Here is a 16,423-nt window from a genome sequence, read left to right on the forward strand (position 1 = left end):
AATTTTACAATTTGTAAACCATTTGAAGTATAATATAGAACAATTCATTTGTGAGTATTTCTGGAAATATGTTTATTAAATTGAATAAATTGATGATTGAATAAAGTATTCATTCACTTTCGGATCCATCTTACCTGTTTCTCTACCTTTACTCATAGAACCAGTATCTAGGAAGTTTAGAATAGTCTTCTAATTAATGCTCTTTTGTTTGTTTTAAAATTGAAAGTGCTCCAGCCAATAGCAGCAGAATACATATTCTTCTCAAGCTTAATGGAACGTTCATTAGGTAGATCAGATTCTGGCCATAAAACACACCTTGACAAATTTAAAAGAATAGAAGTCTTATAAAATATGTTCTTAGACAACAATGGAATTAAACTAGAAAATCCCCAAATGTTTGGAAATGAACACTTTTCTCAATAGCCATAGATCAAAGAAGAAGCCTAAAGGTAAATTAGAAAAATATTTTGAACTAAATCAAAATAAAAATACAACTTATCAAATATGTGGGATGCGGCGAAAGCACTGCTTAGAGGAAAATTTATAACACTAAATGCATATATTAGAAAAGAGGAAAGATATAAAATTAATAGCCTAAGCTTCTACCTTATGGAAGTAGCCAAAGAAGAACAAACTGAAGACAAGAAATAAATCTTAGAGCAGAAATCAATGAAATAGAAAACAGAAAAACATTAGAGAGAATCACTACAACCCAAAGCTGATTCTTTGAAAAAATTATTACAGTCAGTAAACCTCTAGCAAGGCTAACCAAGAAGAATAGGGAAGATACAAATTACCAATATCAGAAATTAAAGAAGGGCCATCGCAACCCATCCGATGGACATTAAAGCATTGTAAAGGAATACTTTGAATAGCTCTATAGCCACCGAACAGATAACTTAGTTAAAGTGTGTCAATTCCTTAAAAACACAAACTACCAGAATTCACACTAGAGAAAATAGATAACCTGAATCATCCAATAGCTCTTAAATAAATTGAATTAATTAATAAACTTCCCAAACAAGAAAACACTAGGTACAGATGGTTTCATTGGCAAATTCACTCCCTTCCAGAAAACAGAAATAGAGAGAACTCTTCCCATCCTTTGAGGCCAACACTACCCTGAGACTAAAACCAGACAAAGATTTTGTAAGAAAGGAAAATTACAAACCTGTATTTCTCATGAATATAAAAATCTTCCACAAAAATAGAATCTAGCAGTGTTTTAAAAGAATTATTCACAATGACCAAGTGGGATTTATTCCACATATGTAAAGCTGGTTCAAAATTTAAAAATCAGTCATTGTAATTCACCATATCAACAGGCTGAGGAAGAAACATACTATGATCATATCAGTTTGCATAGAAGCATTGACAAAACCCAACACCCATTCGTGATAAAAACTCTTAGTGCAGGAGGAGTAGAGGGGAACTTCCTCAAATTGATAAACAACATCTGTGAAAAACCTACAATTAACAGCTGATGATATCTTTAAGTGATGTATTTTAAAATAAAAGACAAATGATTAGTATATGATTTGTGACCTAATATATTCTTGCCTTCACACATGAATGGGAGCCAGACTGGGTAAAAGGCTTTTATGTCTCAGTCTTTTCTTTAAAAATATGTATATGTATATGTGTATGTGTATGTGTATATGTATATGTATATTATTTATATTTATATTTATTTGGTGAATATTTTCTCTCATTTACTTTAAGTGATTTCAGGACACAGCTAAAGTTGGCCAGGAAGATTACAGTTTTGACCCACTGAACATTAGTGGTAGTATCTGTAACTATGTAGCCTATTTATAGAAAAAGAAAGTTAAAAGCATTTACATGAGGTCGGGGAAAGAGTGCTAATGTTAAGGGTTGACTTTTATTTCTCAAATTAAAACCTCTCTATTTATCTGCCTTCACCTCTATCTCTGCATCCTCACATCAGAATCACAGAGTTCTTTGCCAGGCAAAATCTCTTAAATGTACAATCTATTCTTATAAAAAAAAAAAAAAGTGATGTTTGAATAAACTCCAGAATACTTAGACCACTTGATTTTGAACTATGTGCTTGATAGACATGTAAATTAGAATTTATAGGGAAAATCAGACCCCATTGTGAAAAGCATTAAACTCTCTTTTTCTAATGCCAGAATATGTAGAGGAAGATCTTATTTAAAATCTTTTATATTGAGACACCTCCACACCTTTCAAGTTCATAACAGATTCCTGGAAGAGTATTGTACTATGTAACTATTGAATGATGTGTATCAGCTACTGTCTATTATTTATGTGAGTTGTAAATTTGATGTGAAAAATTCAATAGAAATAAAATATTTATGCCATTAAGTTATCATCCTATTATTGCTATGAAGCTAGCAGTATATGAGAGTACATTTTGGTACCTTGGCAAAAAATGTATCTTTAAATTTTTTAAAGTGAGTAAAGGGGACCATGAAACTTGGGAAATAGCAGATGAAATTTTGTGATAACACAATAATATCAAAATGATTTGGGTTTAAAGCCTTAGACTTAGAGAAAGTAGATTTACTTTTCATTCTGCCTTGGGTTACTTAACAAGAATTACTTAAACGAGCCTTTTCATGACTCTTCTAGGATTATTTTGTTCTCCTTGTGTATTTAATCCATTTTTTCAACCAAAACTGTGGATCGAACATACAGTATGGTGGTACAGGCAGTGTTCTTGGTCCTACAGATACAAAGTTCCTTCTCTCACATCCTAATATGAAGGACAGACAAACAAATAAGTATAAAGTGGAAATTTTTTTCTGATTGCTTTTATTTTCTCAGTAATATAGGAATCATGGTTATCAACTGAGAGTAAAGATGGTGAAGGAGGAGAGGAAGTGTTGAAGATGGGAGGAGAGAGGAGTAGGTATGAAATGGTAACCTAAGAGAATGGAGAAGCGAATGGAGAAGAGAAATTCAGCAGATTTTCTGAGCGTAACACTAAAGTCTGCTTGAGGCCAGTAGTCATGAGTTTTACTAGTACCTATGAGCATGATTATTTGTTTTACCACCCATGTTTAGTCAGAGGTGTATAGATGTAGATGTAGGTGAAGAGTTGGAATTTGGTTAGGTAAGATGAAAAGAATCAGGGAGCTCAAAGATCAGGGAGAAGGATCAGAAGGATCAAGGAGTTGAGGATGGTTGTGAGAAAGTATTTTAAGGTGTTTGCAAGATTTTGAAAAATACTTAGGAAATAAAAGTGCTGCCTAGGTATAGGGAATAGTGTTTTAAGATGCAGAACAGTCTGGCAAAGTGAATCCACAAACTGGCAAGCCAGAATGTCACTTTCAATTCCAGAGCAAAGACATTTTACCTTCTTAATGTGAAAAGGGGCCAGTGATTGGAACAAGGGCTCACGTCCTTTGAGGATTTGCCAAAATCGGTTGGAATTGACATCAATCTTCTATTTCTATTGGTATTTTTACTGTGAAACTCAGACATATGGTTGAAAGACTTGAGTAAAGTGGCTAATTCTGAATTTTATTTCTAAATCGTATCTGGAGAGCAACTATAATGCGATAACAGCCAAGCAATATGAGTGCAGATCTTCCTCAAAATGAATCCTAGGATCACCAAAACTTCATTCGAGATGGATTTTTGCCTTTAAAAATTAATGGTGCTGAATGATGTCAATAATACCTTTGATTTATACCATGATGCATGGTAGCAAAAACCAATGAAGAGGAAAGAAACCAGTTTTGATGAAGTAGTTAATATGTGTCAGGTACTTTATATTCTTTGTTGCTCATTCCTATAATTCTGAAAATTAGTGTTATTATCTCCATGTTACTGTTGAAGAGCCCGAAACGTGAAGTCTGACTGATTTTCAGTCTCGTTTTCTCTGTTGCACTGAGCTGCCTCGTCCTTTCAAATGGAAGCTTATTGTTGGGGCTTGATGGTGCTCTCCATTCTCCCTACATTTTTCCATGCTCTCCTTCCCGCCCTCCCCCGCCCCCGCCTAAAAAAAATGAAGTGGAGGTTGAGAATACCCTGGTTGTGATGGAATTGTGCTGTTCTGATCAGAATTTACTGATGATAATTCAAGGCAGAGTGTTGTTGTTATTGTTTGTTCCTGGTATGGAGGTTTTGGAACTGTTGCTCAGATAATTAGTCAATGGTACCCGGTACATTATTTATAATAATACTAAAGGGAAAAATGACAGCCAGGAAATCCATTCCGTTGATTATCCACGTGTGTTCTAAAAGAGGTGGCCCAAATTTCTGCCCATTTATATTGTACAGTTTTTTTTTTCAGACAGATTCCAAAACTGCCAAGACACTTACAGTGTGAAATATCCTGTGCCAAATAGTTATGGCATCTTTGTGCCAATAATTGAGACAAAAAATTGCTGTAGAATGAAGCTAACAGCAAAAATAGCAACCATCCTCTGTGGGAAGCCAATAGTTTTCTTTAGAGAGGAAACAACAGATGAAATATGAGTAATTATACTATGTAGTCTCTTTGGCCAAGAGTATACTGTTTACCTAAGCTTTTTTTCTTATGGATTAGAATCTTGTATTACAGTCTAGTAGATTGATTTAACTGCTTTTGTGACTTCCTTTTATTTTTAAGATTAAGCAGTCCATGACAAAGAGGTTAATTGCAACCCAATAGAGCTAAACTAATGTTTTATTAAGAAGGAGTTGGCATTCTGAGCTTTTAGGAGAACAAATGTTCTCATAATACCATGAACAACGTATAGAGCAAGTATTAGGCTCTTCATATTCATCCATCTGTTCACATTACCCCATATCGACCACATTTAAGTAACATCAGCAAACTGTGCTGAATAATCAGTCACACCAGTTAGCTCTCTGTAAAGGTGAGATCAGTAAATGTATCTCTGGGATAAGTTAGAACTGCTGATGTGTTTTTTTCTCTGACATAGACAGTGTGGCTGCTCAACTTTTTCAAAGTTTGTCTGCATGGTGGGGGTTGGTGACAGATCAAATGAACTAATTTTTTAAATAACGGGCAATTCTAGATGTGTCCCCAAACACAGAGATATGGGCCTAAGCAAATTCACTGTGGCCTTGTTAATGTGAAAAATCTACAAACCACTTAAATGTCCATGAACAGGACATCAGAAAAGAGCAAATGCCTAATTCCCTGAGATAATAGCGATATAGGCAAGAATCAGTGTCATGTGGGTGGGTGTGGATGTCAAGGGAACAGAAGGGAAATTGAAGGCTATTGTGTTTCTTATAGCTTTTATTTCTTTAATAATGTATCTGACAAGGTAATCTGCTGAAATTTATGAGAGAAGGGGCAGTATAGGGGTCTTGAGAAAAATTCTAACTGTTGAGAACTGAGAACTACAAGAAAGCCCTACATGTAGGAAATGAGAGAACACATGCCATTTGATGGTTTGTATTCTTCTATGTGTCATTGAACTTATTCCTTCAATATATCTCTATTTTTTTTTTCAAAATGCATTCTGGATGAATCTTATTTCACACAGGGAATGAAAATAGGCTAGTCTTTTAATCCAACACTCAGTGTACTAAGGGATGCAACATCACCTGTCTTAGAAATATGAAATTTCAGTAAGTATAAGACTGACTTGGAAGTTTTTTAAAAAATTCAGTGCAATTCTAATACTCAACTAATGTAAGAAAGAGAAGTGATCACCAGGAAACGTTTAATATATCTGTTGCCAACATAGTTAATGTCATCCAGAAACATCCTTACCACTTTTATCTAACAAAGCAAAATCAAACCTACACAATGCAAGGAGGTGCCCAGAATTTTGTGGATAGCTAGCTACATTGACTACTGGGACTACATAATATATTTGAACAAAACAGAAAGGTCACACATAAAAATTACTCATTATTTTATAGCCACACTTGAAATGTAAGATGTCTATGTAGAAATAAATGCTTTAGATTCATACTTTTAATTAGTTCTGGTTGTTATGCTGTTTCTGAGATCATTTGAATATTAGCAAGAATGTTGGATTCCATATTCATTATGTGTGAAAAACTGAGACTTTCTTCCCTTGTTTTTAAGGTTGGACAAAATTTGCCAGATTGACACGGGCTTTGACAAATAGTCGAAGTGTTTTGCAGCAGCTCACACCAATGAATAAAACAGAGGTGGTCCACAAACATTCAAGATTAGCTGAAGTAAGTGTGAGACTCACTTCACTTTTCAAGTTGATGGTGGTGATCCATTTTTCCCCCCAGATGATTCAATATAGATATTTCTGGCCATTATTTTGTAAATCCTTATCTGATAATTTATTTTCCGTAGTAGAATTATAGAAATTTCAAATAATTCTTTTTATTTCCTTCTTCTTTTGAAATTGGAAAGTAGTTCATGACATCCTAGGTGATGCCTGTACTGTGTGAGGTTTCCTTTGACCAAATGAGATAGGGAGTTCACTCTCATCCATTTATGTAAGCAACACACACATATTGAGGGTTTGCACTGTGCTTGGTACTCTGCAAAGGATGTAAAGATGAATGAGCAATGGGCTCTATCATCAAAGAGCTAAAAATCCAGAGGAAATCAATAACAGAATGTGATAATTATTATGACAGGGTGCAGTGGGAACAGTGCCAGGCACATTTACCCAAACTTAGAGTTCTGGGGAAGACTACCAAGTGAGGTGAAACCTGAGCTGAGTGAATCTTGAAGAAAAAAATATAAGAGGCAGGTAGAAATGAGATGAAAGTTATTTCTACCAGAGAGGCCAGCATATGCAAAGGCTCAGAGATGAGATGGTACGGTGACTTTGAGTGTGACTTCAATGTGAGTGAAGTCGGGTAGGAAAGGAAAAGTTGAAGTGGTTGGCGTATAGTGAAACAGTGGTGGTCGGTGTCTTGTGTGTCAGGGAATAACGTGATCACATGCGTGCATCAGGAAAACCTCTTAAAGGGAGCTTGGTCCCAATGGTTTCCTTTGTAATTCGATGTTTTTACTGAATTAATTTAAAAACATTATTCTTAGAAGGAGTCCATAGATTTCGACCAGATTGCCAAAAGAGATCCATGGCACAAAAATGATTAAGAACCCCTGCTTGACCTAGTGACTCTGTATTGAATGGGTAGTTAGGGAAACCAGTTAAGAGGTTCTAGTAGTAATCCAACTAGGATGATCATGGCCTTAAGCAAGAGAAGAGGTAGTCGAAGTGGGCAGATTGCAGACACAGCAAGATTAGAGTCAACACATTTGCTGATAGATTCCGAATTGAGTGTGAAATAAAGGGATGAGTCAAGGACAACTCTGTTTTTGGCATGGACAACTATGTAAATAGTGAGTGTTATGGGTTCATAGAGTGGCCAACATAGAGGAGAAAGAGAAGTTTGCAGGCAATGATAACACGTCCAGTTTTGGACATATTAAGTTTGAAGTACCTGACAGGAAATCCTAGTGGAAATGCCTAAAAGACAATGGGATCGAAGGGTCTGGTCCCAGAAGGATACCTGGGTGCGAGTTGCAGGCCTTGGTATCATCTTCGCAAATATGGCTGTTAAAGCCATAGGACCAGACGATGTTATCAGTCAGTGCACTGAATCTGGAGAGAAAAGGAATGAGGACAGAACTCAGAGGCTGCCAGAAACCTTGCTGTTCATGGGTCTTCTGTAATCATCATTTGTCTTACTGATTTGAAAGATGCCATAAAAGCTAGTCGAGGTACAAACTATGCCGAGCACTTAGTGAACACTCACAAAGTATTGTGAGGTGAATTACCAAGGAAGGGAAAGGTCAAATTAAATGTGTTCATCAGTTTGCTTTGCTGGGGAAAAGTGAGTTGAAGTGCTTCAAAGTAACTTTCTTAACTAGTTGCAGATCTTAGTTTGGTTTGGAGAGGGTTAGAAAATAAAGCGCTTCCTGAATTTAGAGGGTTCTGAAGTTTTTCTTGGGTCATAGCTAACAGAGGGACTTGAATTGCTTTCTAAATAGCCCTGTTAGCTTCAGGAGATATTAATACTTTGATGTGCCGACATGTTTTTAAAAGCCTAAATAAGACACCAGCGTAACTAAATATTAACTAATAATAATAATAACAATGTTTTTAAAGATATGCAAAAGATTTAAAGCAGACAATTGGACACAATTTCCTTTTTCAGTAATGCTTATTATCAAGTATTACTTGATTTGGAAGCGACTTTCTTTTCTGCCTTGAATTGTCTGTTTCTTTCTACAAATCAAACTAAAGCAGCATCCCCCACCTTTTTGGCACCAGGGACTGGTGCTCCTATGAGAATCTAATGTCTGATGATCTGAGGTGGAGCTGAGGCGGTGATGCTAGCGCTGCGGAGTGGCTGCAAATACAGATGGAGCTTCCCTCGCTCGCCTGCTGCTCACCTCCTTGCCACATGGCCCAGTTCCTAACAGGCCATGGACTGGTACCAGTTTGCGGCCCAGGGGCTGGTGACCCCTGAGCTATAGTGTAAGAGCTCATTTCTATGACCGCTGACTTTTATAGTCATATTTCCCCCTGAGCTTAACTACACCCTATTCAGAGCTTTCCTTTTCTTTGTTAACACAATTGGGCGTGAACAAGAGGAAAGGGACCATAAAGTGGAACATTTTCTACCTTAACACCCCAAGTCACTCATAATTGGTTTTTTCCCTCTACATCAAGTATGTAGAAAGTTTCTTTTCCTTGACAGCTTATCATTTTTACTTTTATTTTTGAGGAACTTTCATTCCTATTTCTCCCCATCTAAATTTTTTTTCTTTGCCCTTTTTTTGATTACCATTAGTTTCTTATCAGTCATCCCTAATTCACCACCTGATTCAGACACAAAACTGCTTTCTGTAAGGTCTTAGGCTGATTTCAAAGAACACGCAGAAATAAGGTTTCCAGTAGATTTAGTCTGCATGTGATTTTAGCTGACCTAGAAGCAGCATCAGCATAGCACAAGAATATCGTTTTTCCGATTGTGCTCAGAGTCCAGTGGGCTCAAATCAAGTATTTGGATTTGCCGTTGAATTTTAGGCTCTTTTACTTTTTCTGAGAAATATAAATTTTATCTCAGGTCCACTGGGATCCCTAAATTTGGAGCTGATCCCCAGTTTCAAAGATCCTGGTCTCTCCATAGGCAATTCACCAGTTTTCCATATGTACTGATATCTTGCTGATTGGTTTCAGCTTCTCACTTTTATGCTGGGTGGAGATAAACATGTGCACCATGGTCAAGTCCATGGTCCTAACTCCATTAGATTCAGTGCTCTCAGATATTCAGAGAGAGAGAATGTGTCTTTATTGGCCCCCAGATACATTAGAAACTGTTATTTCATCCTACCCCTTCCACCTAAGGCTTACTGCCTATGAAAGTACAAATGAAATAACAAAAATGAGGTTGTTATCTACTGCTTTATAAAAGAGCCCAGTGAGGGAGCTAAGATTAAAATAGTATTCTGCATGTGAGAAAGATCAAAGCTTAAGCATGAGTCCCTTCTTCTGTTGTTGCCATTCTCCTCTCTCTCCTCTTCCCGTTCCTCCTCCTTTTCCTCTTGTATTTTTGGATCGCTTTATATATGCAAGTCACTGTCTGAAGAATTGGATTCTGAATGTCTAAAGAAATATAGGACAAGGGTTTTTCCTTGGAGTGTACATTATAATCACCTGAAAAGATTTTGAATATAGAAATTCTCTGAGAACCCACACAAGATGAATTTTATTATTTTCTGGGGTGGGGTTTAGGTATGAGTATACTTTTTTTTTTTTAACTTCTTCAGATAATTCTAGTTTGTAGCCAGACTTAAGAAACACTGAACTCAAGAGTGATCCCATTCTATCTCTAGAGGAGACATCTTACATTATTCCAGGGTACCGAGCAGGGTGGTTTTGTCTATTAACACAGTGTATAGGAGGCCCGCAAAACTTATAGGGGTCCACAGGATACTTGAATTTCTATTAATAGTAGAAGGAAGAAATGAACTTTTAGGTAAAAAGTTGAATTTGTAATATTTTTATTTTTATGACAATGCACTTGTAAAATATAATTTTTATTTTATTTTATTTTTACGGAGGAAAGGATTCAGGAAGGCAAAAATGCCTAGGGTCTCTGAGAGTCATAATGCACCTTGGCAATGAGTTTATTTTCTAAGTCTGATTTCCTTGGGCTCAAACTATAGACTGTAAATATAGATGGGAAAGTATTAATGCTGAATATGAAGGAAATTTTCATGTTTAACAGAGTGAAATTGGAATGGATAGATCAGTTGTCAAAAAGTGAAAGCAAGCCTTGATTATGTATGATGCTATATGTGTAACACTCCAATCTCAACATGAAGCTTACATTCTTGGTAGGATAATTTGCTGCTAAGTAATTTAAGACCTTATGGAAAAATATGGCTAGGGCACTGATAAAGAGAGTAAATACCTAAAAAAATATAAATAGTTCTCATAACTCCCAACCTTGAAACAATAATTATAATAGACAACTAAAGAGTATACCAGTGATGTTTTTCACATTTCAAAATATAGTAATAATGGGTACTAAATACTTAATTTTCAGTTATGTAAATTCTATGTATGAGAGAAACTTTTCAGGATAACTCTCTCCCATGTTTCAGAAAAGCTGATATATTTGTTTCACTTTGTGGCATATGAATTACATGCTAACAGGCATTTTTGTTTATATATTCTTACATTCAAATGTTTAGTGCATTATGATTTTATGATTTGAACTTTTTGACTCTTACCTCCTGGGTCCCATTAGTCCTAGATACACTGAATAATTGATGCATAAGATGGCAAAACTGCTGAAAACATTATTTATCGAAGTCCCATTTGCAAACTCCTTCAAACATAGGTTTACTCAGCCTTAGCATCATCGATGGCATGGAACAGAGGCTCTCTCACCTGCTCCTTCAGCTTCTTTTCACAATTTCCAGGTTCCAAGTTCTGGAAGGCAGTGCTAAGTCCTGCGTTTGTTACCTGTGCCAAGGGCTGCCCAGACCTTTACTCTTGCTCTGTCGTCTGCTTTTTCTCTTTGTCTCTTAAGGCAGACGTAGCCAGAGTAGTCAAGGTTTGTATAACCTTGCACTAAAATTTTCCATTTGTCAAAAAGGTATGTAGAAGCAAACCTGAGTATTTAGCTTTTTTTTTTTTTCCCTAAAGGGAATACGCATCTGATAGGAAACATAATACTCTATAAACTCTAATTAAGGGGAGAAAAGAAACAAGGCTATAACATTTACAACCTTGATATTTCTGTGCTGGTCATTAGGGCCCTTGCTGAGTCCCACTGAACAGCAAGATCACTAACAGTGGGGCCCTGGGGTTCAGCGAGACCATCAGAATCAGCTCCCTGAGGTGCTAAAGATGTATAAAGAATGGGTAATGGTGAGTCACCCAAATAACTGTTGCACCATCAGTAAGAGATGTGGGATTCGAGGCAGGCTTGCCAAGTGAGTCTGCAGAAGGCATTCCCAGAAGTGGATGTTTAGCAGTGCTGTGGGTCAGCACTGATTTGGAGGAGGTCATCAAGAGGAAATGACCACCAGTTGACCCTTGGTCTGGACCTGGGCAATCAGAGGCTCCTCACCTCTTCCTCTATCCTTGGAATGTATGCTCTATTCATCCTTCCCACGGTAGGAGACATTTTCAAGGATGTAGCCTTGAGAGAGCTGTGTTGTTAAGACCATCAGGATAGCATACATGTCTGCACCCAGTTAAGGCCTCCATATAAACTTTTAAGATTCCGATGGACTGGTGAGGAGATCTACTCCTCTCATAGTTGTCCAAGACAAGTCTTCTAAGTTCCCTTTTAAGTTCCCTTGCTTATTGAAACCACCACATACCAATCTGTAGTGATCTGCCTCTTTCTTTGGTCCCTTCTTGTCCTCAGTGTATAGGAGCCAGTTTGAGAATCAACATTTGAAAATTGTTGATTCAACTGGAGGGAACACCAGATGGAATAGCAAATAGATCAATTTTTGTAGAGGGATTGGACTTGGAGTGACTTCCTTTGAACAAACTTTGGTACAATTCTGGAGAAGAGAGAGGTGAAAATCTAGGGCATCACTCGCCTTGAAACCAGGTGTCATGATAAAACAGGCTGTGGTTTGACTGCCAGTAAGTTTGAATTCAGTACTAATTGTGCAGAGATGTCCACGTTAGTTACATATGCATTGTCTCTCTTTTAGGTTCTTCAGCTGGGATCAGATATCCTTCCTCAGTATAAACAAGAAGCGCCAAAGACGCCACCACATATTATTTTACACTATTGTGCTTTTAAAACTACTTGGGATTGGGTGATTTTAATTCTTACCTTCTACACCGCCATTATGGTTCCTTATAATGTTTCCTTCAAAACGAAGCAGAACAACATAGCCTGGTTGGTGTTGGACAGTGTAGTGGACGTTATTTTTCTGGTTGACATTGTTTTAAATTTTCACACGACCTTCGTGGGACCTGGTGGAGAGGTCATTTCTGACCCCAAGCTGATAAGGATGAACTATCTGAAAACTTGGTTTGTGATCGATTTATTGTCTTGTTTACCTTATGACATCATCAATGCCTTTGAAAATGTGGATGAGGTAAGTTTCTTTTTTTTTCCTTTTTGAGTATTGTGGATGATGTTTTGAGAAAATTATGGTAAAAAGAATTTATAGATAATTCAAACTTCTTTTTAGCCACCACTTTCAACCTTTACACAACTAAACACTTGCTATAAATTATCATAGTTGATTACCTTAAATTAATTTTTACTTGCTTTTTTGTTCTTGATTTCTGGTTGAAATACTAATTACTAGGAAAATGGCTGTGGTTGGAGATCGTGGTTGGAGGATGTGGAGCAGAAGAAAAGCAGCCCTTTTGGAGTTGAATACAGTTTACAAACTAGATAATTGATTGAAAGATAATGGAGTAGATGTATTTTCTTTGGAAACTGTAACATTTTAAAATCATGCATCACAACATAGACTATTAAGTAGCCATTAAAAATACATAGGAACTACTGAATATCAATTAATTTGGAAGGATTTTCGTGAAATTCTGCTTTATTCTTGATATGCATATATAGATCTGTATATAATTGTACGAAATGAAGGGAAAAAATGAAAGGCGACATACCATTTGTTAACCTAGTTTACTGGGATGGGTATGGAAGAAGAAGAGAAAAGGGATGTGGGAACCCACCAAAAAGAGAAAGAGAAAAAGATTTTACTTTAAACATGTAACATTTTTACTTTAAAAGTGTAATGTTACCAAATTATGTGTTTATGTAAAGTTATGTATGTGGGTATACAAATTTTTTTTTAAAAATAGGTCAATTTAAATGTCACCTATTGGATTGTGATTGAAAAAAACATGCAACTGAATTGAGACCCAGGGGAAAGACATCATAAAGTACTGCAATTCAATCACTATGGTAACTTGCAAAGTATTTTTGCAGAGCTGTTCTCACAGCTCTCACATGTACAATCAAAACAAATATGCTAAACACTAAAAGTTAAAGAGAACTGGTCATTTTGTGTGCTGTATTAACACATTTAATAGTATCATTATATATAATGTGAAGTTTATGTTAAGTTCACATACTATTATACAGTCTATTTTTGTTTACTTTGATGATATGATTTCTAAAGGACTAATAGTATAAAGAAAAAGTTTTGATGCTGCAGTACAAGGTGATGAGAGAGATTATAAGCAAATGTGTCCCTTTCAAACGCATATGTACATATATGTATATATACTTATTTGTATTTACTATATGTTATACTATATTTGTACATACTATCAGCTTTTAAAAATCACATCACTTATGTGAGTTAATTTTCATAATGGTACTAAAAGAATTAACTATGTTACCCCCTTTAGAAGATAATAATATGTAGATAAATAATGTGGAGTGTTTTCCATTATGAATTTTACCTTTTTCTTCATATAATTTTATGTTTAAAAAATGCTTTACTATGAATTTTGTGGAAAAAGAAAAACCTAAAAATCACCTAAAAATGGTAGAAGATGGAATTGGGGGAAAATTATAATGTTCCTATTATACTTGATGAACTTTTACCAATTTTCACAAATACTTGAAATTCGAAGTCCCAAAGCAATTGAGCAACAAGGTCCCATAAAAAAGCAAAAACAAATATAAACAAAAAACTCTCAGTGTATCCATATATCTCTGGACTCCTCTCTCCAGATACATATGGTAGCAGTGCTTGAGTTAACATAAAGATAGGGAAACATTTATAGAAGAGCAATTCTTGAATTTTTGCCTTTTTTGGTTTCTTTTTTTATAGCTTTGCTTATAAATTTTGTCTAAGTGCATTTGTGGTTAGAGACCATATTGGATGAATTTAGATGTCTGGTTTAATTCAAGGTTCTGCTAATTCAGTGTTATCTGCACAACAAAATACTCAAAACATGCACAATATCTTAAAAGACCACTCCATCTAGAGTTTCTTAGCCTTTAACTTAATAGTGGATGATTTTCAATTTGCTGCACTAAGCTAATAGGATACAGCCCATAATTTCAACTAATAACATAGAAATGAGTCAATATAGAATATGTCCATTACTAAATTGTGTTCATGATGATAATACTATAAACTTAATTTCCCTAAAGAGTCTACTCTGTTCTCACAGACCGTTCAGATGGAAAACTCTCCACCGTTGTTACTGCTGTTGTTATTCTATGTGTGTTGGAGAAAGATCGAAAATTTTCTTCACTAACTTTTTTCCCTATAAAATTTCAGTCGACTTTAATGATATTTAAAAAAACATTTTTTGTCTGAAAGTTACATGTAGCCTTTATATTTTGATGCCATACATGTAATTTTTGCTTTAAAAATTATGGGAAAAAAGGAATCATGGTAATTTGTTTTCTAATTTTAAATTTTACCTACATCAAGCTTATAAAAGTACATTTATTTCTTTCCTATTTACCTGCCAGAAAGAGTTGAGAAGAGTTAATTTTGAAAATGCTAATGATATAATGTGATAATAAGCAGTATCCATATTTCACTTACTAAATGGATTAATATATTAAGAGTAATAAGTTAAGATTTCAGTTATTTAGGACATAGGCATAAGAATTTCAATAAAAATAATCAAAAGATTAGCTCAAGTCATAGAAAAATACATTAAATATATTACATTATAATAAATATATTTAGCATAATATAAAAATATATTAAAAGGTCCTTAGCTTCATCCACATTAAGGAAAATGCACAGTAAACCTACAAACTATACTGACATACTCTTTTCAGTTATCACACTGTTAAGATCAAATCTTTGTTAACAAATTAGATTGGTGAGTACAGTGGCTAAGAAGGTGCACTGCTTGGATCTCCCTGTATGAAAACCTGCTGCATGGAGCATAGTTAGTGTTTTCTGGAACCAGCTCCTGTTTTGGGAAAGCCGATTGTTAGCAGCATTTTCAATTTTCTGTACCCAGAAAATTGAAAATGCTTCGAAGAAAGGCTTTTAAAAAACTCTGTAGAACCAGTTGTTAATCATTTACCAACACACCACTAAACACAGTTGACTAACAGTTGCTGTGTTATCTGATTTGCTGTGGTTCGCACACTGAAGCCATAATTCTCCAAGGCTAAGCGTTACCCAGTGACTATGAATGGTGGTAATATTATAGTTTGTCTATTCCTGCTCAATGCATAACTCTATTGAGCAACTTTTACTCTGGGACTCCCCATTACCTAACTAGTCTGAGGCTCTTCCTACTCAATCCTTCCTTCCCTCTTGACAGGTGCCAGAATTGCATTGTCGTCTGAAAGCTCCTTCTTCCTTCCTTCCTCCTCCCAGGCATTTATCTTGGTTAAATTCTAACACATGTAACCCTGACTTGACATCACACTTAGGGGACCAGAATGTCATATAGTTGGAATCATACAATATGTAGCCTTTTCAGATAGGCTTCTTTTACTTAGTATTATGCATTTAAGGTTCCTTTATGTCTTTTCATGCCCGATAGCTCAGTTCTTTTTAGTACTGAGTGATATTCCATTGTCTGGATGTACCACAGTTTATCCATTCACCTTCTGAAGGATATCTTGATTGCTTTCAAGTTTTGGCAACTATGAATAAGCTGCTATAGACATTTATGCTTATAGATTTTTGTGTGGCCATAGTTATCAGCTTGTTTGGGTAAATACCAAGAAGCACAATTGCTGTTAAGAATATGTTCAGTTTCATAAGAAATCATCAAACTGTCTTTCAAAGTAGATGTACCATTTGCATTCCACCAACAGTGAATGAGAATTCCTGTTGATCCACATCCTCACCAGCATTTGATGTCAGTGTTTTGGATTTGGGCCATTCTAAGAGATATGTAGTGATATCTTGTTTCAATTTACAATTCCCTAATAATATATAAGGTTGGACATCTTTTCATATGCTTATTTGCCATCTGACTATCTCCTTAGGTGTCTGTTTAGTTCTCTTGCTCATTCTTTTAAT

General features: G+C 35.6%; 1 protein-coding gene across 3 annotated transcripts in view; it reads left to right on the forward strand.

Annotated features, from left to right (window-relative positions):
• The window catches only part of KCNH5 (potassium voltage-gated channel subfamily H member 5), a 275,201-nt gene that overhangs the window by 38,346 nt on the left and 220,432 nt on the right, over positions 1–16,423 (forward strand). For all 3 annotated transcript variants that reach the window (XM_011384653.2, XM_023527121.1, XM_011384646.2), the window contains 2 exons: positions 6,044–6,159; positions 12,143–12,535. In XM_011384653.2, coding sequence (XP_011382955.1) covers positions 6,044–6,159; positions 12,143–12,535 — 509 coding nt within the window. The remainder of the gene's footprint in view (positions 1–6,043; positions 6,160–12,142; positions 12,536–16,423) is intronic.

The sequence above is a fragment of the Pteropus vampyrus genome, unplaced genomic scaffold, assembly GCF_000151845.1.
Source record: "Pteropus vampyrus isolate Shadow unplaced genomic scaffold, Pvam_2.0 Scaffold15, whole genome shotgun sequence".
In the NCBI taxonomy this organism is placed as follows: Eukaryota; Metazoa; Chordata; class Mammalia; order Chiroptera; family Pteropodidae; genus Pteropus; species Pteropus vampyrus.